Genomic DNA, 23851 nt, shown 5'->3' on the forward strand with positions numbered 1-23851 from the left:
TACAAGGAAGCACCAGATACATATGCCCCGCACAAATCTTATTTGATGTGTGTGAGGGCTGTGATACTGCTCAGGTGTCCGAACTGACACAGGTTTTTTTAGGGGGTCACATCCGGAGCCTTTGACTTAAAGGTCCAATCCAAAAGGCAGTGGATCATCGTGAGAGATGCAGTCCCACGGTAGCCGATGACCAACGATTGATTCATACGCACTTTGTTCCATCAGCATCCTGGAGTCCATGTACACCATTGGTTTGAAATCAGGGTTTTCCAACTCCTCTAGGTGGACCCTCCATATCCATTAACCAGGTTAAAGCGCCAGATATTCTTTTTTTGACCTCTCACTTTCGTAAACAACAGTAATGCCACGAGAACACAGTGAGTAGGACTTCCCTGGTAGAGGCTATAAATTCGCGTGGACATGTGAGAGAATTTCGAGAGGGAAAGTGGACTCTCCCCACTCTTGGCCGTACCAGGGCATTTGGGACTCGTCAGCTGGATGTACCTACATCTTAGAATAGATATTCACTCTAGGACTCGAACTCAAATACCTTTCACTTCAAACAAACAATACCAAGTAAATTCAAAGTTTTCAAAACATCCTAACACCAAATGATATAAACATAACAATAAATAATTAAAAAAATAACGAATATTTCTAATTTTTTTTTATTTGCATTTATCGATCTTAATTTTTTTCTTTCCTTTAGAAGAAACAAAAAACAGAAAGAAAAAACAAAAACGAAAAAAAAAAAAACTTTTATTGATTGGAAAAATATTGATTATTGATTATGTTTAAATGCAAATTCAATTGTTACTATGCACATTTACATTTACATATTCATACATACATATATATATATATAGAGAGAGAGAGAGAAGTTTTAATTAAACAAAGCGGAATAATTACATTTATCCAAAAACAAAATAAAACAAAGAATTAGAAAGAGACGTACCCGCACACACGCATACACACACATGTATTACGGGGGGGGAGGAATAATAAAGACTTGATTGACTAATTAATTGTTTTTTTCATAAATAGATTTGATTGATTTACACTGATGATGAAAGATTGTTCAAGTGACGAAACAGTCATAAATAATATTATATATTGAATGAATAATATCACTGATAATTATCAATATTAATAATAATAATAATAATAATAGTAATAGTGTTATACACAAAAGAAATAGAAACTCCCAATCAATTTATAGATTCGATCAACAATTGCTTGCTCCTCGACAAGGGGTAACAGGCGTAAGTAAGTAAAGTAATCAACAATAGCTGCATTATGTAATTGAAGGAAGGGGGAAAAAAGAAAGAAAGGGGGGAGGTAAGTAGGAAAGGGAGGGGAAATTACACCAATCAAAATAGCAAAAAATGCAAACCAACAAATATGAAAGCACCTATTCATTCATTCATCCATTCTCATTTTTACTTTTTATACAATAAATAAATAGATTGAACATTGACTAATTGAATGAAACAACAACAACAACAAAAGGAAAAAAAAGATAGATATGTAATCCATCACAACAAAATTGTATCCTCCTTCGTTTACCTCCTCCTTCTTCTCCTCCTATTTAAAAGTCTTTATCTTCTAAAAAACTATAATGAAACATAAATTCTTCTTTTTTACGTTGTCTCATTGTTCTATAATCATAATAAATATAAGAACCTGATTCATATTCATCGGTAATTTGTTTTGGTTCTTCATGTCGTTGAAACCACATCATAAATTTGGTATGAAATCTCCATGACATACGTTTTAATGCTTTAGCAGCATAATATTGTGCTTTAGTACCTTCAAAATAATAGAATATAAAAAATAATGTTTGAGCATCTAATTTCATATAATATTCTTCATTATCTGTACCAATAATAGGTTCACGTGGATAATATATTGGACAATTGATCGTATTTTTACAGATAATCATACGGGATTTTTCTGTATCACATGAATGGGGTAAACGACGATAACCACTTTCTAATGCTTGAAGTTGTAATAGAAGCTATATGTGGTTGTATATTCATGTATTCATTGTAAAAAGAAAAGAAATAAAAGAAGGATTAGATTTGAAAACTAAAACAAAACAAAATGATAATATAAACAACTTGAGATATATGAGTTGCCATGGTGATTGTACTGTAGTGAACAAAACATGGGTGAGGGAACGATCGAATGTATTTAAGCACATGGCCACGCGTATATAGCCTCTGCCATACAAGTCATACTCACTGCCTTTTTGTGGTGGGGTGTTGTTTACGGATTCGAGAGGACAAAAAGTGAATGTCAGGCGCTTTAACCAGGTGATTGGTGGACACAGAAAGTTCACCTAGGGGAGTTGAAAAACCCTCATTACAAACCAATGGTGCACATAGGCTCCAGTATCCTGAAGGAACAAATGCCGTATGGACCAATTGTTGGTCATCGGCTACCATGGGACTGCATCTTTTCACGATGAACCATTACCTTGTGGACTAGGCCTTCAGGTCAAAGGCTCGGGGTGCGGCCCTCTAAGAAAACCACCTGCTTCGGTTTGGGCACCTGAGCAGTATCACAGCCCTCGCGCAAATCAAATGAGATTTGTGCGGCGCATATTTATCTGGTGCCTCCTTGTACCAATATTTATGCGTTTAAATAATAATAATAAAAATTATAATATACCAGAGATATAACGATCAAAATTCATGAATAATAAAATAACTTCAAATATATAAATCTGAATTCTAGATTCATTTATTGTCATATTTTTGATTCGAAACAAAATAAGGTGAGAGACAAGGTAGGTCCTGGATTCGAATCTAGCGAGTGCGGGATCGTGGATGCGCACTGCCACTGAGGAGTCCCATAATAGGACGAAACAGCCGTCAAGCAGTACTTCCAGGCTTTCCGTGGTAGTCTAGCTTCAAATGACTTACGCTTCCAACTATGAAAATACTAAATCTCCACACAAAAACAAAAACCCCTTCTGAATAAGGAATTATTAATTTTGTATAAATTGTACTAGTTTATATTCATAGCAAATTGATTTCTTTTTGAGTGTGTGTGTGTTTGTTTGTTTGTTTTTAATGAATTGACCTGAGAACTAGATTCTCAATCAAAGAGAGTTGTAATGATCTTTTTTTCTTTCTTACTCTATCAACAATTGTAAATGGTATCAATCTATGGTTTGGTTAGTAATTATTTAATCGGTTCATATTTATTATGGTCAATAAAATAAAAGGTTTTCCATGGTGGCCTAGCTTCAATTGACTTATGATTTCAACTATGGAAATACTGAAATCTCCACAAAACTCCTTCTGATCTAGAATCATATGCTCACTAGTGACTGACTTCAAGGGAGGTTTCCTTGGGTTCTAGTGATAAGCAGTGACCAATGGAGTTCAACCAAGTCTGTTGTAGAGATATCAACTCACTGAAGACAATTGGTGAACAGTTGCTCAAAGTTCGTGGATTGATTGAAGTTAGATATTAACACCGTTGGATGCCGGCCGGCTCAAAGGTCTATCGGTTAAGTGTTCTGGCGCGAGACTGGTAGGTCTTGGGTTGGAATCTCGCCAGACGGGATCGTGGATGCGCACTGCCACTGAGGAGTCCCATAATAGGACGAAACGGCCGTCCAGTACTACCAGGTTTTCCCTGGTGGTCTAGCTTGAATTGACTCATGATCTCAACTATGAAAATGAATAATTAGCATAGATTTATTCAATTACTAAGATAGTTCAGTTAAATCCACATATTAAGGTGGATAGTTAAATGGTAATGTTCTTTAGGAATAGAAGTCATTTACGAAATACAGGTTTATATGCAGTTGGGTTGGAACTATATTCTTTTTGTGTAAGACTCAGTGATTCTATCAAACTAAGTGGAACATTGTATAGACTTGCGACCTATCGGTTGAAAACGTACATTTTAACCATTCAGTCACCGCCCCATAACTTCTTCAATTAAAAAGCACGAGATATAAAGATGTTGAAGACAATAAGTGAAATCCTAGTTATACGATCGGATCTGAAAAGATAACCGGTAAGAGTAGAGGATATTCGTAGGTTACTAGTATTCGATTATAGGTGTCTTCGAAGCATTGTTCGTATATCCTGAGACCACCGACTAAATAATGAAGTTGTTAAAAAACGGGTACTATATAAGAATGGCAAATCGATTGATGAAGTAGTGAAACTTCATCAGTTGAGATGGCGCGGACACGTGTTACGTATGCCCAACAACTGACTCCCCCGACGTGCGATGTTTTATGGTGTAGAAGTAGGTTGGAAGAAAACTAAGGGTGGACAGACCAAAACGTGGCACAAATCCATGAAGTCACTGACAATTGGACTGAGCCATGTTGGTAGATGTAGACCACCTGGTTGGGATTCGCAAGATGGTAGCAATCGATGGTTAGAGACCTTGAATGACATGGCTCAAAATCGTTTGCAATGGCGAAGGTGCATCCACTCTTTGTGTCCTGCCAGATTCTAATCTTCTGAATTCTTCATGTCTCTATCTTTTTTGTCTTTCCAAATTAATTTCATTGGATTATACTCCTTGAATAACATCTTCAAACCCTAATCTTTCCGATTAGTGCTTATACTCTTACTACTTCTACCTTTATGGGATTTGAATCGACAACTTCATCTCTGTGTTAGTGTGGTATGGCAATTCGAACTGATGTACGTACGTACGTACGACGTTCTACGTTGTGAATGACTGAGATAGGCGGTAATAAATAATACATCATATCAATAATCCAAATGGTGTGATTGTAACTAAGAAACAAAAACTCTCTTATATCATATGAATAAATTTTAGAAATAAGACATAATTATTTGTAACTTTCATTTAAACCTAAAAAAGGAAAAAATACTAAATGACAATTAGATTTTATTGATTTATAATGACAACAACAAAAAAAGAGAGACGACGAATAGATTAATTTTATTGATTTCCAATAAACAGAGTAATAGCAAAGGTAAATTATAAGTGGATCTCAACTATATAAAATTACTTCACAAAACCCCCCCTTCTGATAATGATCATATGCTCACTAGTAACTGGCTTCATGAGGTATTTCCTGAAGTTCTAGTGAGAAACAGTAACCAGTGGAGTTCAACTAGGTCTGTTGTGAGATATCAACTCACTGAAGACAACTGGTGAATGTATCGTTCAATCTCGTGGATAGGTTGAAGTGAGACATTAACACCGTTGGGTACCGGCTAGCTCAGTGGTCTAGTGGTTAACGCTCGCCCGCAAGAGACAGATAGGTCCTGTGTTTGAATCTCAAGAGGCGGGATCGTGGATATGCACTGTTGATGAGTCTCACGATAAGACGAAACGGCCTTCCAGTGCTTCCACGTTTTCCATGGTGGTCTAGCTTCAATTGACTCATGATCTCAACTATATAAAATTACTGGAAATCCCCACAAAACCCCCTTCTGAAAAGTGGATTTCTCAATGAATGTATTGTATTTCTATAATATATATATATAACAGTAGTTCATAGAAATGGTCAAAAGGAAAAATATATCCATTTTTTAAGGAGTATTAAATACAATGGGTATGATGTATTTTTTCATAGTTGAAATCATGAGTCAATTGAAGCTAGACTACCAAGGAAAACCTGGAAGCACTGCTTGACGGCTGTTTCGTACTATTATGGGACTTCTCAGCAGTGCGCATCCATGATCCCGCACTCGCGAGATTCCAACCCAGGACCCATCAGTCTCGCGCCAGAACACTTAACTGATAGACCACTGAGCCGGGTGGCATCCAACGGTGTTAATGTCTAACTTCAATCAATCCACGAAGTTTGAGCAACCGTTCACCAATTGTCTTATTTATTGTTATTTGTTCATATGTATATGGATTAACTTTATAAGATATATAGTAATCTGTTAAACTTTTATAATTGAATTATATTTAGGAGTTTAATCCAACTTATTAGTTTTTATCCTAGAAAAAGTATGGCAAATGGTATGGCAACTCGAACTGATGTACGTACGTACGTACGAAGTTCTACGTTGTAACTGACTGACTGACTGAGAAAAAGTCAGTTAATCATCTTTCAAAAAAAACACAGAATTTGACACACATATGCATCAACTCGAATTGTCACACAATATCACTATAGCGACAAGAAGTGAACAAGACAAATGTCAGATTGGTAAAAGCAGTAACAGTATTAGTGATAATATTAATCATTAACTATAGATAAAATAATTTCAAGAGATATGGATTCGTGGGATAAAAAAGTAAAGGATCATATTTAATTTCAAGATCGAAAAGAAGACAAAGAATGAACGTTTATTATTTATTTATTTAAACACATGAGTATCGGTACAAAGGGGCACCGAATACATATGCGGCACACAAATCTCATTTGATTTGTGTGAGGGCTGTGATACTATACGGGTGCCCAGACCGAAGCAGGTGGTTTTCTTAGGGGGCCACACTCTGAGCCGTTGACCTAAAGATCTGATCCACAAAGCAGTGGAGCATCGTGAGGACATGCAGTCCCATGGTAGCCGGTGACAAATGATTGATTCATATATCATTTGTCCCTTCAGGATACTGGAGCCCATTGGTTTGGAATGCGGGTTTTCCAACTCCCCTAAGCGGACAATCCGTGTCCACCGACCCGGTTAAAGCGTCGGACATTCGCTTTTCGTCCTCTCAATTTGGTAAACAACAGTAATGCCACCAGAAGGCAGTGAGTATCTAAGCCATTACGATTAACTTTAAATCATGTTACTAAAGTTTCCAAGTATTAGTGAAGAAAATCGCACAGATACCAACTAGGCACTCTACATTTATTAGCATGGTCATACTCTAACACAACCTTTTCGATGCAAAATTACTCAAAAGCTATCGAAAGGAAGATAATGAGTAGTTGAAGGAATTTCATACTGAAACAGAATATGAAACTAATCCTTATAATCATTTCTTCTCATTTTCAATTAAAATTTGAAAAATCATCGTCGCTGGTAACTTGTGAATGAGCGAAAAAACACAAACTGAGAAGCTTATTCATAAGATCCTTATTATCATACATCATATGGTACACCTTACATCTGTCATTGTCAATTTAAACGCTATTTCAAACTTGATATTTTGCAGGTATGTTAGAAAAATGTATTTCAGCATCCTTATCAATACGCTCTAATTTACTATGGATAATTCAATGTGGGCAAATAGTTAGACAGAAAGTATTACCTATATCTCGGAAAATTGGACTACCGACACCTTAATTGAAATCAGTAGGTAACAGCATTATTAGTACAATTCCAACATATTTTTCCATTATATAACAAGTCTGTAGAGATTCGTGCAATTTAATAGTCATTTGAAAAATAGCTAGAAATCATTAGAAGTTAGGGACTCCTAGATAGATAGATATTTAGTCCTAGTTCGTGGCTCTTTAACAGTTTTCATCCATGACCTTATATGATAGTACTAGATGATGGAGCGGTGACTCAGTGATTAAGGTGTCCGACTTTCGAGCATCGACTATAGGGTTTGAACCCAGCTCCATATAGTATAACTGAGTGACTAAAGTTGGTGTGTAGCAGTTAATTACGACTCACTGGTCTTAATGTTAGTATGAATATGCCGATAACTGAATCTCTTGAATTTGAGCTCTTATGAGTGGGGCGATGTACTGTTGATAAGTTCCAAACTAGGATGAAACAGTTACTTAGTGACCTCTAGTTCTTATCCTGCCAGAAATTTGTAAAAAAAACCAATTTAAGATTAAAGAATACGATCAAATATACGTGCATGTCACAGTTTTGTTCGCCAGAAAGCTCGATTTAAGCTGACCAAAACAAACACTAGGATTCTGGTAAAAGATTACTCGGTATAATGATTTTATAAACTGTGGTTTTTACACCATTTAATGAATCTGCAGTGTTTCAAGAAATATTACAAATATATTTTGTTTAGGAGGCTAATGTAATGTTGATAAGTATTTAATGATAATTAACTTTCGGATGATTTGCCCCCAAATGCCCTGGTACGGCCGAGAGTGTAGATAGTACGCTCTCCCTCTCCAAATGCTCTCACATGGCCACGCGTTTATAACCTCTGACAGGGAAGTCCTGTTCACGGCCTTCTCGAGGCTGGGGGTATCGTTTACAAAATTGGAGACGAAAAGCGAATGTCCAGCACTTTAACCGGGTTGGTGGACACGGAAAGTCCACCTAGAGGAAGTTGGAAAACCCTGATTCCAAACCAATGGGCTCCAGTATCCTGAAGGGACAAATGATGTATGAATCAATCATTTGTCACCGGCTACCATGGGACTGCATGTCCTCACGATGCTCCACTGCTTTGTGGATCAGATCTTTAGGTCAACGGCTCAGAGTGTGGCCCCCTAAGAAAACCACCTGCCTCGGTCTGGGCACCTGTGCAGTATCATAGCCCTCACACAATCAAATGAAATGACATTTTTTGTGGCGCATATATATCTGGTGCCTCTTTGTACCAATATTTATGTGTTGAAATAAATAAATTTGGTCAACCACAACCTGAGAATGTGCAATGAAATATCGAATTTTCTTTTGCATGACGACGTCAAACCCAAAACATACGAAATATTAGCATCAAGTGAAAATTATTATACCAGTGGCAACTATTCTAATAAGCACTGACAACTCCCACCAAATGGTCCTTCGAATTGACACTTTTTATATTTATAAACTATAATCAACTTTAATAGGAAAGAAATTTAAAGTGTTTCTGCTCCTTTTATTAGTAGTCAGTCAGTTAGTCAGCTACAACATAGGACCAGGCACATATATGCATCGGTCCAAGTTGCCATATCTCGTTAACACAACAAGATGAACACCGGATTCATAGAAGTAATTAATTTAGTGGTGGTAATATATATAAAAGATTGTATATAAGGATATGGTATAGGAAAGAAGACAGATATGAAGCAATTTGAACCTCTAACAGCACTCAAGATCACTTTTAGTAGTATGTAATTGCTAAAACAACAGAGAAATTAGTGAATTTTTGTTTAGCAGTTTAAAACACTTATCAGCTTGTGTGGCATCACAAAATGGTATCCTCGCGATAAAGTCTATGGATCGGGTATGGCGGATGATAGAATCATTATATTTTCTAATGAAATTAATCGTTTGTACTTGCTAATCTTTTTTTTCTACTTTTTCATTTTGATCCAACATTATTGCAACAGCTCGAATCATTAAACAATCACGTTAGGTTGGTTAAGACTAAATCAATGCAATGATGTAAACAAATATCCGTAGAAAGACCAGGACATATGAAAAATAGACCGGAGTGGAGAAGATAAAAATTAATTTACCTCTTGTGGTACAGCTCCTTTGGGTTTGTCTAGATTTCTGTTACGGAAAGGAGCAGCAGCATCACGTGGATGCATATGAGCATGAACAGGACTATTCTGATTTTTTATTTGTTGAGAATGTAAAGATGGTTGTATACTGGATAGTTGGCTGTCTAGTCCTAAATAAGAGGACTGTACTTGAGGATTGGTTGTAGATATGATAGTTGAAGGAAGTGGTAAAGATGAAACACTAGATGTTGAATGAAATTTACTAGACAAGGAAATTGCAGAAAGTGACGGATCCATAGCAACATTAGAACCTGCACGTCCTAAAGATGGATGTTGAGAGCAGGCGAGTAGGGATGACAGTTGTTTATCCTGAGAAGCAGCTAGCATAGCCGTTGAATATAAACTGGGAGGAGTACGATTAACGTTTTCAGGGCTTTCATCTGTAGAAGTGGAAAGCATCGAATTGTTGTAAGCATTAGTAACACCTGAAGTCTTGCTAACATCAGATGACATACTTCGGAGTGGAATAGGCGATGAAGAATTTATTGAGTTGGGAACACACGACGGTTGACATGGAGCATGTAATTCTTCTCGACCGTTGATTACAGAAGAATCTTCTTTTACATGAGAGGCAGAAAATGCAAGACTAGGTACTGTAGATGTTGAATTTATTCCTGAAACAGAGGAGAAAGGTGTTAATGAATTGCTATCATCACCGGGGCCATTTTTTATTTGTGATTGTAACTGAGGATTTGTTGTAACTGTATTGGGACGGTCATTATGTTTCTGATTGGTTTCGTTCTTCTGGTTTCGAGAAAGGTCGTCAACAACAACCTGAGAATCTAGAGTACTAGAGGGTTTGATCGGGCCCATCTCGGCAACGATTGTTATACTGTTTGATGTGGAATGATTATTTGCGTTTAACTTTCCAGACTTATTAGGAGTGCCAGCAACAACTTGGGACATAAGAGCAGGAGCAGTTTGGTTAATTGAAGCAGCAGGTTTTTGTTTACCCGATGAACCTGGTGTATTTGAAGATTTCATAGGTGTACTAGTAGAAGAAGCGGATACATGTGGTAACAAGGAGACTTTATCATCACTTTTAGCACGTTCTCGGGAAGAAGACGCATTGGAGGACGCTGATGACCCAGGATGAGTGACAGACGAATCTGTATTATTTGATGCACTTGTATGAGTTGAAGTTGAAGAGCCAGCATCATCACTCCCTACCCGTTGATTTACCAAGGTAGTACCAGGGGTTATTACACCATTTAAATCATGCTCTTGATTTCCTGTTGCAGTGCCTGATGCTGCAGTTATTCCAGTAGAATCACCTAACTCATCCAAACATAAATCATCATAAATATTCTTAAAGTCAAACATAGACTGATTATCACTACAATCGATCACATATTCAATAGACTCTTGAATAGATCTAACTTTTGTACAATCTAATCGTTCATTATCTAATAAACGCATAATTGTTTCAAGTTTTTCAACATGAAAACAACACATTTCTAAACGTTGACGTTTTTCATCGATTGCTGAAGCTGTTTCTTTATCTATTCTTTTCTTTTTAGTATTATTTGATAAGTTTTCAATCTCAAACTCATATTTTTCTGTTTGTGTATTTAATGAACTGATACATTGTTTTAACCAATCATCTAATTCTTCTTTTTCTTTCTGTAATGGATCTTTTTTCGCTTCAATTGATAATAGACCTTCTTTGGAATAAGCTTTGGTTTTTGTCTCTTTTTCAATTACTTTGAATCGTTCCATATCCTGTTCGATTTCTTTACGTGCTTCTAATAATGGTCGCTTATCTTTTACTTCACTAGCTGTAATCCATGTTTTGATTTGATCTCTTAATCTTTGAAGTTTCTTAATTTCTTTTTTTAAATCGCCTTCAAACTTTTCTTTTTGAGTTGGATTATTGGTACTTTCAAATTTATCCAGTATTTCCTGGATTGATTAGAAAAAAAGAAAATAAATGAAAATATGCTACAACTGTCAATGTGTAAAGTTACCCACTTTTGACAATTATATGACTTTTATGTAGCCAACGTTGTACGCATACTGATGAGACTAGAAGAAATTGGTGACAAACCAACGGATAAGCGAAGAATGAACCGTGTGGATTCTCCATAGAGGTTGCTTGAATAATCAAACTTGGCCCCTATATTTGTGTTTAAGAGATACGGCGTGCACATGGCTAATAAAGTTTGTCTTATAGTTTGGCAAACGTCCCCAAAATATAGTTTGGGTTCTGGATTCAAGAAATAAGGCGTCATTTATTAAACTTAAATTATTATCACTGGTTGCATGTTCAAAGAAGCATTAAACCAGAAAACAATAGTTAATAATAGAAGATACATTACAAAGTCAGGGGATGGTTCAAATGAAAACAAGATTAACTTACATGCTATTATTAGCGCATGAGCGACTGAAACTTTCTGGTCCTCTATATCATAGATATTTCCGGAATGATAGATCAGTTTTACAAATCTAGTGGGTTTTTATTTGTCGTGCTAACCATGTGAAGTGCTAATATTTAAATCGATAAATATGGAATAACCTAATACTTAATGAAAATATCCTATTGGATCTAAGAAACAAATGAATAACTGACCAGTCAGATTACAAGCATTTCAATTGAAATACGTGACTCCGGCTAGACAAACCGGTTTTATACAGTATTCAAAGGCTTGGATATCAAAAATGGCTTAATTTTCGTATGAGCACGTGAATATTTAGTAGCTCGTAAGCTGTATACTACATACAAGGTTGAGTAAACTACAAGGTGATCTTCTGAATTAACAGCGCAATATACAAATCATGTAGAAAACAAATAGTTTGAGGCAAGGAAGTTACAACTTGCAAGTTAACTGAAATAGTTTTCAGCTATCTGTTGGCAGTCAAACATCAGAAAGCTCTTAGTGTGTTCTGTCCATTGTAACAGAATGAAGTGACTTCAAAACCAAACTCCTACCATAATTATTACCTGAACAGTAAATGGGCAAAGAAAAACTTGCGGTCATACATAATTTTTTTTAAAAAGGCATAAAATGTCAACCTGATATTTATGTTGATTTTAACACAAAAGAATTCCATTACTAATGAGCCTTGTTTGCATTTAGATATACTGGATAAGAGCTATTTAACAGTCAGGCTGCTTAAAGCTCGTTGCAAAATATGAAATGGCGATTCAGTAGTTGTGGTACGAATATGTAATAGGCTGCAGGTTCAAAACCCCTCAGTTATTTATGAGTATTTTTGAACGTGAATTAGAGCTGCGTCACATTCTTGAAACATAAACGTAAAAAACTAGAAACTTCGAAATACACACTCACTGTCACTGTTACCCATGCTTTTCATTTAGATGAGGTCTTACCAGTAGCTAGATAATAAATGATCTAGACTAGCAAAAAAGTTTAGCTTCGAATAATTAGGCATTTTAGTGACTTTTTGTAAAACGAAGTATATCAAGGTCGATGAAAATATATAAATGATGGTAAGCTGGAACTTATGACCTGCTTTATGGCTTGTGTATGAACAGATGTTAAAATAAGTTCCCAAATAATAGCTATCACCACAATAAATAAAATAACGCGTCATTGTGGTGTTGGTGATAATCACTCGAGTGATTATATAATAGTTATTCTAGATATACGTTTCGTATAGGGATAACAGTAGGCTGAAATGGCTCTTAAATAAATATTCGTTGTTTTTATTGCAACATATACAGTACATTTATGTACACATATAGTTGTTATAGGGAAATTTATCATCTTCATCGTCTATTAACCGCATAAAACTAATACTTTCCTAACTAACTCGTCCCACTACATAAAGTTAGACTATACCTGAAAGGCAGTTCTTCCCTCCTGTACTCTCTTAAGGTTCCTTTCAATGTCACTTTGCAGTTTCCTTTTGTCGGCCATCCTTCCACAGTGTACAAAGCAACCGCTTCATCGAATAAAGGCAGATAAAGGTAATCGCTCAGATATCAATGTTATGTATTCAAGCCTAAATTAACTATTTCATTTTTGTGCCAAAAATAACCATTGATGTATGGTTCTTTATTCACATTGTTTAAAATCCTTCTATCATCTTTGAGTGCAAAAATCTACAGAAGACATTATTTGGTCTTCAAGGTCATTGCTAGTGAGTATATATTACCACCTTTTATGGAAGGGATAAGATGAGTGTTTACGACTTCCACAATGTACGTTCTATTCGCCTCCGAAGCGTTTCCTTAATTCCCTCTCCAACTGGAAGTTCAGTTGTTTCCTGTCACAGTAGGTTAGTGATGGCTGTGTCTAGCCTACGAACATTAAATTTATTGCTTAGACAATTGTCTATAAATACCTGTACCCTTTTGATGATGCTTGTGGCAGTCCTCCAAGTTTCAGCTCCGTACAATAGAACTGTCTTGACGTTCATATTGAAGAATGTGACTTTGATATTGGTTGACAGTTGTTTTTAGTTCCCTATGTCCTTCAAAAGTAGTAATGCTGCCCTTGTTTTTCCACCCTTATCTTCAAACCTGAACCAGATCCTCTTTATTCCTCAATGATGCTACCTAGATACGTTAAAGTTTCCACCTGTTGTACAGCCTCTCCATTCAGTGTGATTGTGTTGGTTTTCTCTGTGTTGTATTTCAGAATATTGGATTTTAGCTAGTGTATGTTGCGACTAACAGCTGCAGAGGCTATTCCTGCACTTTCAGCCTTCACCTTCATTTATTTCTGTGTATGGGATATGAGAAACAGGTTATCTGCGAAGATCAAATCCCCTAGCGGCATCCAAGCTGTTCTATGTATTCTTTGCTTCCCCTTTTATTTTCCCTTCTCTCAATCTATGTGGCATCGTGATATCCTCATACTCAGCGTTGTCCATACCAAATATGACGTTTGTGTCTTTACTGTCTACTTCTCAATCATCAACTGCAGCCGCTCATAGAACAGATCTTTATCGTCTTCAGAGCACTGAATATCATTCGTGGTGATCCGCTCCTTCTTTGTTTATGAGGATGACTCCGAACCCATGATATTCCCATATTAAAACTGCTTCTCGTGCTTCTTTTTAAAGCACCAGAGCAGATCCCTGTGCGTACGAAGCATTTTCTTTCTCATGACAAGAGTTAAATAAAACCTTTTCTGAAGCAAATCATTTTTTTCAGCTTGCATTCAAAGGGTTTCTCTTATTTTGAACACCGCTAAGTGGCGTTTTCTCATTTGCGCAGTTACTTGCGTGATCCTCCCGTCCCTACACGCTAGGCTGACATTGCATAATAATAATAATAATTGTCGCTCTGTTTGTTAAAAGAGGGCATAAGCCTCATAATTCCCGGAAGAATATCAGCTTTCACTATACGCTGTCATCGCTTCTCTTCAATTAGAAGCTTCAAATTCCTGGGCAGATTTTAACAATTCTATCCAGTCAAGGTTTTCCTTCATTAGATGGATTTGCAAAACTCATGCACAACTCTTCTATTTTACCTGCACTTTTGACCGACAAAAGCTCTAGAAGATCTGCTGGAGGAGTAATTTATTTATCTATCAATTTTAATAGCTTCATTTTACAAGAAAATTGAACTTGTTTTAGTCTCACGTTGTCGTCATCACATATTATGAGTATTCAAGAGTAAGTACGGTCTAAACGTTCTATCCTGTACAAGAAATGCTTTTTCACGTTACATTACCCGTCAATAAGAATAATGCAAATCAACCCTGTTTAGTAAACAATCTATATTTTACAGACTAATGACGGACCGATACTAACCTGGGGGTGTTTTAGTCTTGAATATCCCCATATGTCGATGAACTTTTTGTGGCAGAAACTCAACTGACTAGAGGTTACACTTGTTCTATAGTACAGCTAATTTACATGATACTCTACGAGGAACAACATCCATGTTCCGTCTGACGTAGTTGGATTAATAATAGGTACGGAAACTAACTTATGCTATGTCTGACAAAGTCATAGCAATTTTACTAAGACTGTAATTTGTGTATGAACCAATCTGATTTAAGAATGTTGGTCTTGGAGCGTGACGCGAAGTTCATTCTTCCGTTCGTCTGAACTGCATTTTTGTACCATAGTTAGAGTCAGTTCGTAATGAAAACCTTGAGTCTAACTATTAAACCTTACATCCAACCGTTTATCCCTATCCCTTATATTAGTTTATAGTCATTGCTTAACCCCACTAAGTTTGTGGACATTCTCAAGGCCATTGTAAAGTCCCGTGTTGGTCGTTCACAGATTAGATTCCTGTCGTAATCGCTTGTAGTATACACTCGAACAGCCGCCATGATAACGACTATCACACGCACTTTTTTCGAAAACACAGAAATCATATGTTGAATGGGAAATGAACTATTTTCTTCTCAAATATGCATCGATAAATTGACGTAACCACAGAGAGAAAGGTGACAAGAGAACATTCTGGCATGTTTGTGGTTGACCCCAAAAAGAACCATTATCTGGCTCTTGGTTCTCAGTCCTTTGACATTTCTAGTCTAGGAAAATATGTTCTCTGATGGCCGTCTGCTGTATGACGTATCGTTCTTCATAACAAATCTAAGTATACAGTGTTCCACATCAATTGATGGATTGGCAAAGCTGTGAGTTGCATTCCCAAATTGACATTGTTTCGTTCATAAGGGTGAGCAGTTGGTCGCGATGCAACTGACCATTTGTACTCTTTCGGAAATTTCTGGTCATGTATATATTGACGAAATATGGCATCTCACTCCCCGATCATTGTCTAATAAGTCTGTATCCTAGAAAGCACTCTCGCTGAGTACAAAACTGTGTAGAACTACGGTTTCCTTCATTGTTAGTATGGTTATAATAATAGACCTAATCCTGAAATTGTAGATATGTCATGATGTGTAAACCTAATCTATAAGATCTTACATGGAAGTCACATCATTGTCTACACCAACTCATAATATCGTAACAGTTAACAACATGATGTCTGGAGTTTCTAAAGAAAACATTTAGGCTAGAAATAGAATGATATATTTAATGTGAGTAACAACAAGTTATACAGAATGAGCACTTCTGCAGGGCTGAGCCATGCCATCCGACTGAAGTGAATTAATCCTTCCCGTCTTCTACATTACTGACCTTCTCCTTGTGTCAATTTTTGAATATAAATCTCTTCAGCAATTATATGCTGAGCTTCAAAGGTCGTATGGTTGAGGTCTGTAGAGGATTAATTCCTCCATATTTGACTCCAATAAATAAATACTATCCCGTTGACTGAATATTTAATGTGGGCTAAATCTCCTGGTAGAATTATGAGTTTACTCGACATTATTCAAAGGCCTGAACACCACTTATAGAGATAGTTTATTGTTTAAGTTTGGTAAAAATCCGCGAGCGTACAGATAGCAAGCACACAAGGAAAACACATGAGTGTGTGTGTCAATGAGTGTTAAAAATCCATATATATTTATGAGTGGTAATGGATTGTGGATAAATTATTGATTGTATTTGCATACAATTAATGAGGGAACACATTAAGGATTGATGTGCAGACATGCGCTCAATTAGACTCACACATAAATTTACAAAATGGATTAAATTTCTAAATTACAGAGAACACAAATAATACAATAGTTGAATGGGATTGCTACAGGATCAACGCTACTACAAATGTGTCTGTGTTAACTGTCCACGATCTTAGCTTACACCTCACATAAAAACAACTGAATATTCTCACAGTTTCAGGCCTCTTCAGAATTAGTGACGTCCGAAGATTAAACGAACAATGACTTGTAAATTCCGTGATATTTACAATTAAACATACACAACTTGAGAGGTGATAAGAGTTTGGATATATTTCCCTTGCTACGGCAGCAACTGCCGGTCAGTTGTGCGCGACATTTCTAAGGAGATTTTAATTATTGGTTGAGAGCTCGAAGATTGACGGAGATTATAACAGCAGTCTTAAACTTGCGAAATGAATGGTGATCGAGACTAGTGTGGCCATTGTATTCATGTTCTGGATACCAATTTCGAAAAGAAAGGGATTGTCATGGTAAATCTGAATGTCCCGTCACAATAAGAGAAAGCGAACTTATGTCGTTTGTGATGGCGGAGAAAATTTACTCATGGTTATAACTTTCGTTTATCTGGAGCTCTCGAGATACAACAGGGAATGTTCTGTGACTCTGTAGCTCACCATTATCTTTTCTACTTCGTTGATACAAATGCATACACTTGTGTCTTCAGATATCAGTGTTTGAGAACAACTTGCGTTATATTTCAAGAACACCCTCGCGTATTCAGCAGTGTCATCATTCTATTCCGGAAACATTTTTATGAAACTGACCAACTCATACCCATCAATCACGATTGGTAAACCACACAACCAGAGCTTGGTAAGTTATTGATGTTCAGAATCTCGAGAAAAGGTTCATATTAGAGAATTTACAACCTTTTATTTAACTGGCAGCTTCCTTGTACATTTATTTATTGTTGGACAAAATAATAAGTAAAAACACACTGTATTAAAGAAGTGCAGAAATTACTATGTTATGAGCCCTATCCCATAATCTCGAGGCCAAACAATATGAAAGCAAGCGAATATAAACTGTTAAGATTAGTGGAGTTTATATACCGAAAGCATAAGGAAGATGATGCTAGATTGTCATGTAGATCGTTGACGCAGATGATCTGTGTCGAATGATTGAGAGCCTACTCAAGTTAAATGGTACTGGTGTGGCCAGCAGCTCACTTCGAAGTCGCATCTGGTAGTCAGCACCTTTCGTATCAAAATACTGTGGCTGCTTTGAAGACCGTATAAGACAAGGGACGTTATTACAGAAATGTATTGGTAAAAGTAGGAAAAATACAGAAGTTGTGGCTGTCACAGCATTGGCCGGTCGGTGGCTTACAATTAGTTAGTGCGCGTTGGTTGTCCCCAAACTTGACGAGGATAAGTGAGCTGTCCGACATTCACTGACTAGTCTGCCGGATAATTTGGCTAGGACCCAGGGACACTGCACTTGCCCTACAGTCTGCCCATATCACTGACTCAGATATTTGTATTACAGTGTTATATCTTGTTGGTTGAACGCTATATTCAGATCCTAAGCCATTCTGATAACCCCAGGCTAGAACTATTCAACGACTTGAAGACCAGAGAGAAGACACGAGTATGAGAGAGGTACTTTACTACAAGGTCCATTTATGTACAGAAAAACAGGGGTTTTATAGTAATTAAAAGACCTTGAGTTCCCATAGTAGCAGTGTGTTAAACAGCCAATCAGGACCTCGTTATTTTAGCAGCATAGCTTCTAACTAATCGCTGATTGGTTGGGCTCTTTATGAGCCTCTGGAGGCTCTGATAGAGTTTACTGTAAGCCGACTTAACAACAGTTAATGAAATCTCCGGTATTGCTTCTCAAATTGATGACAGACCACTTGATATAATTTTTAGTAAGAAGACATGTGCCACGATGACAAAAGATAATATGCGTTAGGTCGAGAAATAGAAGCAGATGTAAAAAGGATGAATGTTAACTGAAAGGAAGCCAAGCAACCAATAAAGGGGAAATAAATGCAAACAAAGGGGAAATAAAGCGGAAAATGCATTGGATAACACATCGTAAATAAAGGGGAAATGCGCCAAAATGTCTGCTTTTTCGCCTGTCCGGGGAAAGTAAAGCAGAATTTCCCCTTTCTGTCGCTGTTTTTCAAATGTCGCTAAATTGCCGATTTTTATCCTGAATATCCGACGAATAGCCGACTTTTACCCTAAATATTCGACGAATTTCCGACTTTTACCCTAAATATCCGACGATTTGCAGATTATTAGCTTAAATATCCGCTACATTGTCTACTTTTCTACCACATACACACTGATGTATTTACCCCAACCGCCTCCTGTGTTCGCCTTCACTCCCACAACACAGCACACGAATAATGTAAAATACGTAAAATATGGTATAATTTCAAAATTTTTATTGAGAACAAAAAGTCAATCAATGTACAACCAGGCATTTCACGTATTCATTCTTTCCACCAGGCCTGTTGGACTATGGAGACTCAAAAAATTATTGTGCATTCTAAAATGTAATGAAGAAAAACATTACTATATCTAGGAAACTTGTTTTGCACAACTAGGTACTTGAAGCTGAACTTACGGTTATATCCTCGAACACAGAAGACTCTACCCATAGATAAGGCAAAAACAATAATCACTTTAAAGTCGTACGTACGTGTTCTTTCTTCCGTCGATAACGCTTCTGTACTTTGTCTCTCATGTCGTGAAAATAACTTTGCGTAGCCATGTCACAGTTTCGCAAGGTCTTTCTCGTTGACAGATGACGACAGGAATCGATTAGTAAGTGCACCTAAAGTTCAAAAACCTTATTTATCTTACTTTGAACGCAGTCATAAAACCGGCACTTCTGAAGCGCTCGTTTTGATGAAGTACCAAGTAGCGTGAAATTAATGGCGACTTCAGGTGTCATGATGTAGGACAGAAGATATCGCATGGACGTTTTAGGATCATCATCCATTAAACGCGTCAACATGGCCATCTGTAATAGGAATGAATGATAAAATTCATCTTGTGTGCTTACAAATCCGTCCCTCACTTCTTTTTGCTCAAGACAAGCGTCCAAAGTTCCCAGTTCCTCTTCAGATGACAAAGGGAACTGTTGACTGGATAGACCACAGTCAAATTGACGCGGGTGTTCGCGGTCAGCGAACTTTGAGAGCATCAGCTTCATATTTGTACCAATTTCACTCAAGCTTGCCAATATTTTCAGCTGAACCGTATGCATTCTTTCACATCTGAAAAATTGAACTTGATCGTACGGATGACTTACTCAGCCATTAGATTTTTATCATCGGACGTGTAGGGCGAGGTGTCTAATTGTGTTGAACTACTTAATTGACATGTCCAAATTAAAGAAACTTACTTGGCAATCGGAGAGACAACATTCTCAAACATCCGAAGCTTTGGATATTGAACGCGGCTATTCTCAGCCTGCATCTCTGCGACATCCATGTCAACGGAATTGTAAAGAAAACCTTCTTTACGTTTCATTGCGCCTTTACGAAATTTTAGTAAGATTATTGAACTGACCTCTTTTGCTTCTCCGTGTTTAACGGCAACGTATTTTCGTCTGGCGAAGAGTTCTTATTAGTAACATAGCATTTTTGGAACGATGCCAACAAATCATTGGCAGATTTGAGACTATCTATAAGAGGCGATCGTTTGCATGTTTGTAACTAACCGCATTTGTGGACAACACTGCACTTGAACATAGACCAATTTTCTTTAGGTAGGTCATTGTTTTGCAGATGTAGATCAATCTGCTCCCTTGGATACAGACATAGTTTTTCTCCAATAACCCAATGGCCAGCTGCAACCACCAACTTATTTTTGCTTGGTGCGTTAACGATTACGTATTTATTGTTGGGAGACTAAATATTACATAACAGGAAATTAAACGAAATACAATCACATAACAGTGTGTAACAAAGGAACAGTAACCGAATGATTAACACATATTGTCGACATACATTTACAGTCAACATCATGAATCGAAACCCAACTGTAATCACAGCTAACTACGGAGCATTTAAATATTCCTATGTCAGTGGAAGGTAATGGATCTTCAAAGTAATTTTGTGGGTCGGTGAATTGCCTGAATTTTAAGAGTCTGTAACAGCTCAGGTTGGTTGGTTAAGAGTTGACCCCAAACAACCAGGCATATGCTACAACTGGGTATTATCCGTCCCTCTGATAGCCAATGGGCATCCCCTTTGCATATGGTCCCAAAGAAAAATGAAGTTGACTGGCGACCGTGCGGGGATTACAGAGCCCTCAACCGTCAAACCGTACCAGATAGGTACCCAATACCGCATATCCAAGATTTCACAAACGGTTTACAGGGTATGAACATATTCACTAAAATTGACTTAGTCAGGGCATATCACAATATCCCAGTGGCGGATGAAGATATCCCCAAGACAGCTATTACAACACCCTTTGGCTTATTCGAGTTTATACGCATGCCATTCGGCCTGAGAAATGCGGCACAGACATTTCAAAGATTCATAGACAATCTACTTCGAGATATGCCATTTGCGCAGGGGTATATAGACGACTTGTTAATTGCCAGCCCCGATTTGCAATCACACGAACAGCATGTAAAAACAGTGTTAAAAAGACTGGATGAACATGGAATAAACATACATCAAAGTAAGTGTGTTTTCGGTGTTCAAACTTTAGAATTTCTCGGTCACACAATAAGCCCAGAAGGGATTAAACCGATCAAAAAAGAAGTAGACACCATTAAACAATATCCCATACCTAGTTCTCTAACACAACTGAGAAGTTTTCTAGGTCTAATTAACTTTTATCGCAGATTCATACCAGGTTGTGCACAATTAATGCAACCTTTGACAGATTCACTTAAAGGAAAACCAAAAGAATTCAAACTGTCTTCTGACGCTGTCGAAGCTATTAAACAGCTTAAAGATAAACTAGCTCAAGCAACTACGTTGATGTATCCGAATTCTCTTTCCCCACTTGCTTTGATGGTGGATGCTTCTGATAAAGCAGTAGGCGGTACCCTTAACCAACTGGTTAAAAACGCCTGGAAACCAATTGCTTTCTTCTCAAAAAGACTCGCTCCAGCAGAGCAAATAAACTGTACAAAGCATTATCAATGTGTGGAATCTACCTAACCATTAAACACTTCCGACACATGTTAGAAGGCAGGGAATTTATAGTCTTTACGGATCACAAACCACTAACGAATGCACTAAAAGCAAGAGCTGATAAATACTCACCTCGAGAAGTCCGACACCTTGACTATATATCACAGTTCACAAGCGATATCCGACATGTCAAAGGTCAGGACAATCAGGCGGCAGATGCTTTATCTAGGCTAGAAATAAACGTGCTACAGCAGTCTACAGTAAACTTCGAGACGTTGAGAAATGAACAAGAGCAGGATCTAGAATTACAAAACCTGCTTAAAACAAACAATTCAAGTCTTAATTTAAAACAGTTCCCATCACCTGTCGATGGTATTCTAATCTACTGTGACACGACCAAGGCAATGCCGCGACCTTTCGTTCCCAAAAGTATGCGAAAGTTGATATATAATAACTTTCATTCTTTGTCTCATCCTGGCGCAAAAGCTTCAACAAAACTAATCAATGCCAGATATATATGGCCGAATTTACAGAAGAATGTACACAAATGGGTTAGAGAGTGTTCAGCATGTCAACAATCAAAGATAAATCGTCACACAAATTCACCCATAGGTGTTTTCTCGCAACCAGATGCACGTTTTGCCCATGTGCATATCGACTTGGTAGGTCCTTTACCACGTTCAAACGGTTTTAATTATCTTTTTACATGCATAGATCGATTTACCAGATTCCCTATAGCCATCCCGATAGCGGACATCACAGCGGAAACAGTAGCCAAAGTTTTCATGCAGAACTGGGTAACCATTTTTGGTACACCTATAACAATAACGACGGATAGAGGAGCGCAATTCGAATCCGAACTATTTAATAACTTGGCTAAACTTCTAGGCTCCAATAGGATACGCTGCACTGCATATCATCCTCAGGCTAATGGGATGGTAGAACGTTTTCACCGTCAGCTAAAAACCGCTCTTATATCTCACTCAAACCCCAATCAGTGGACAGAATTCCTACCGTTAGTTATGTTGGGAATACGAACATCTGTCAAAACTGACGCACAGTGTTCAGCTGCGGAACTGGTTTTCGGAACAACTCTGAGACTACCAGGTGAATTTATTAACCCTAATACTAACAGTCAAAAACTTAATATAGAAAATTATGTAGATCAACTACGAGATCACATGTCTAAACTTAAGCCGATTAATACTCGTGAACAATCGCGCGCCGTATATATACCTAAAGACCTAAGCAATTGCACGCACGTATGGATAAGATGTGACAAAATAAAAGCACCACTCAGCCCTCCATTTGAAGGTCCTTTCAAAGTCGTCTCAAGAAAATCTAAATATTTCATGATAGAAAAACATGGAAACATCGACACAGTAAGTATTGATAGGCTAAAGCCGGCTTATCTAGATCATGAACCACCATACGTGTTGTTAGATCGTTTAACTGACAAATCCATTGCGGAATCAAAATATAAAGATGATAAATCTTTACAAATGACTAAAACGGTTCGCTGGGCACATCCGATTAGTCAGTCAAGGATGTTGACAGTTTCGACTGCAGGATAAATCTAACCACGTAGCTAATCAGACCCTGCATCTACTTAAAAATATTTTGTTTTCTTCATTCCGCCTCACATACAACTCCCCAGAACTTTTACCTTTGATATATAAGTGTTATGTTAAATATTTTTTTTAAATACTGGACACATAAGCTAGGTATTCCGAAACGATGGCTGAGGATTTTATTCAAACTCGTACAACTTACACTGGCAAATACAACGAATTCAAAAAGCAACCCAGGCGAGTTTTATAATTTCTTTTTCTGGTT

General features: G+C 37.2%; 1 protein-coding gene across 1 annotated transcript; it reads right to left on the reverse strand.

The window, feature by feature from the left end:
* Positions 1-1588: 1588 nt before the first annotated feature.
* On the reverse strand, positions 1589-13263 carry Smp_088600 (ccr4 not-related; the record flags this gene model as incomplete). The annotated part of the gene is made up of 3 exons (XM_018795274.1): positions 1589-2017; positions 9335-11284; positions 13186-13263. The coding sequence occupies 3 exons, from the start codon at positions 13261-13263 to the stop codon at positions 1589-1591; spliced, it is 2457 nt and encodes an 818-aa protein (XP_018649603.1).
* Positions 13264-23851: the final 10588 nt, after the last annotated feature.

The sequence above is a fragment of the Schistosoma mansoni genome, chromosome 2 (assembly GCF_000237925.1).
Source record: "Schistosoma mansoni strain Puerto Rico chromosome 2, complete genome".
Taxonomy (NCBI): domain Eukaryota; kingdom Metazoa; phylum Platyhelminthes; class Trematoda; order Strigeidida; family Schistosomatidae; genus Schistosoma; species Schistosoma mansoni.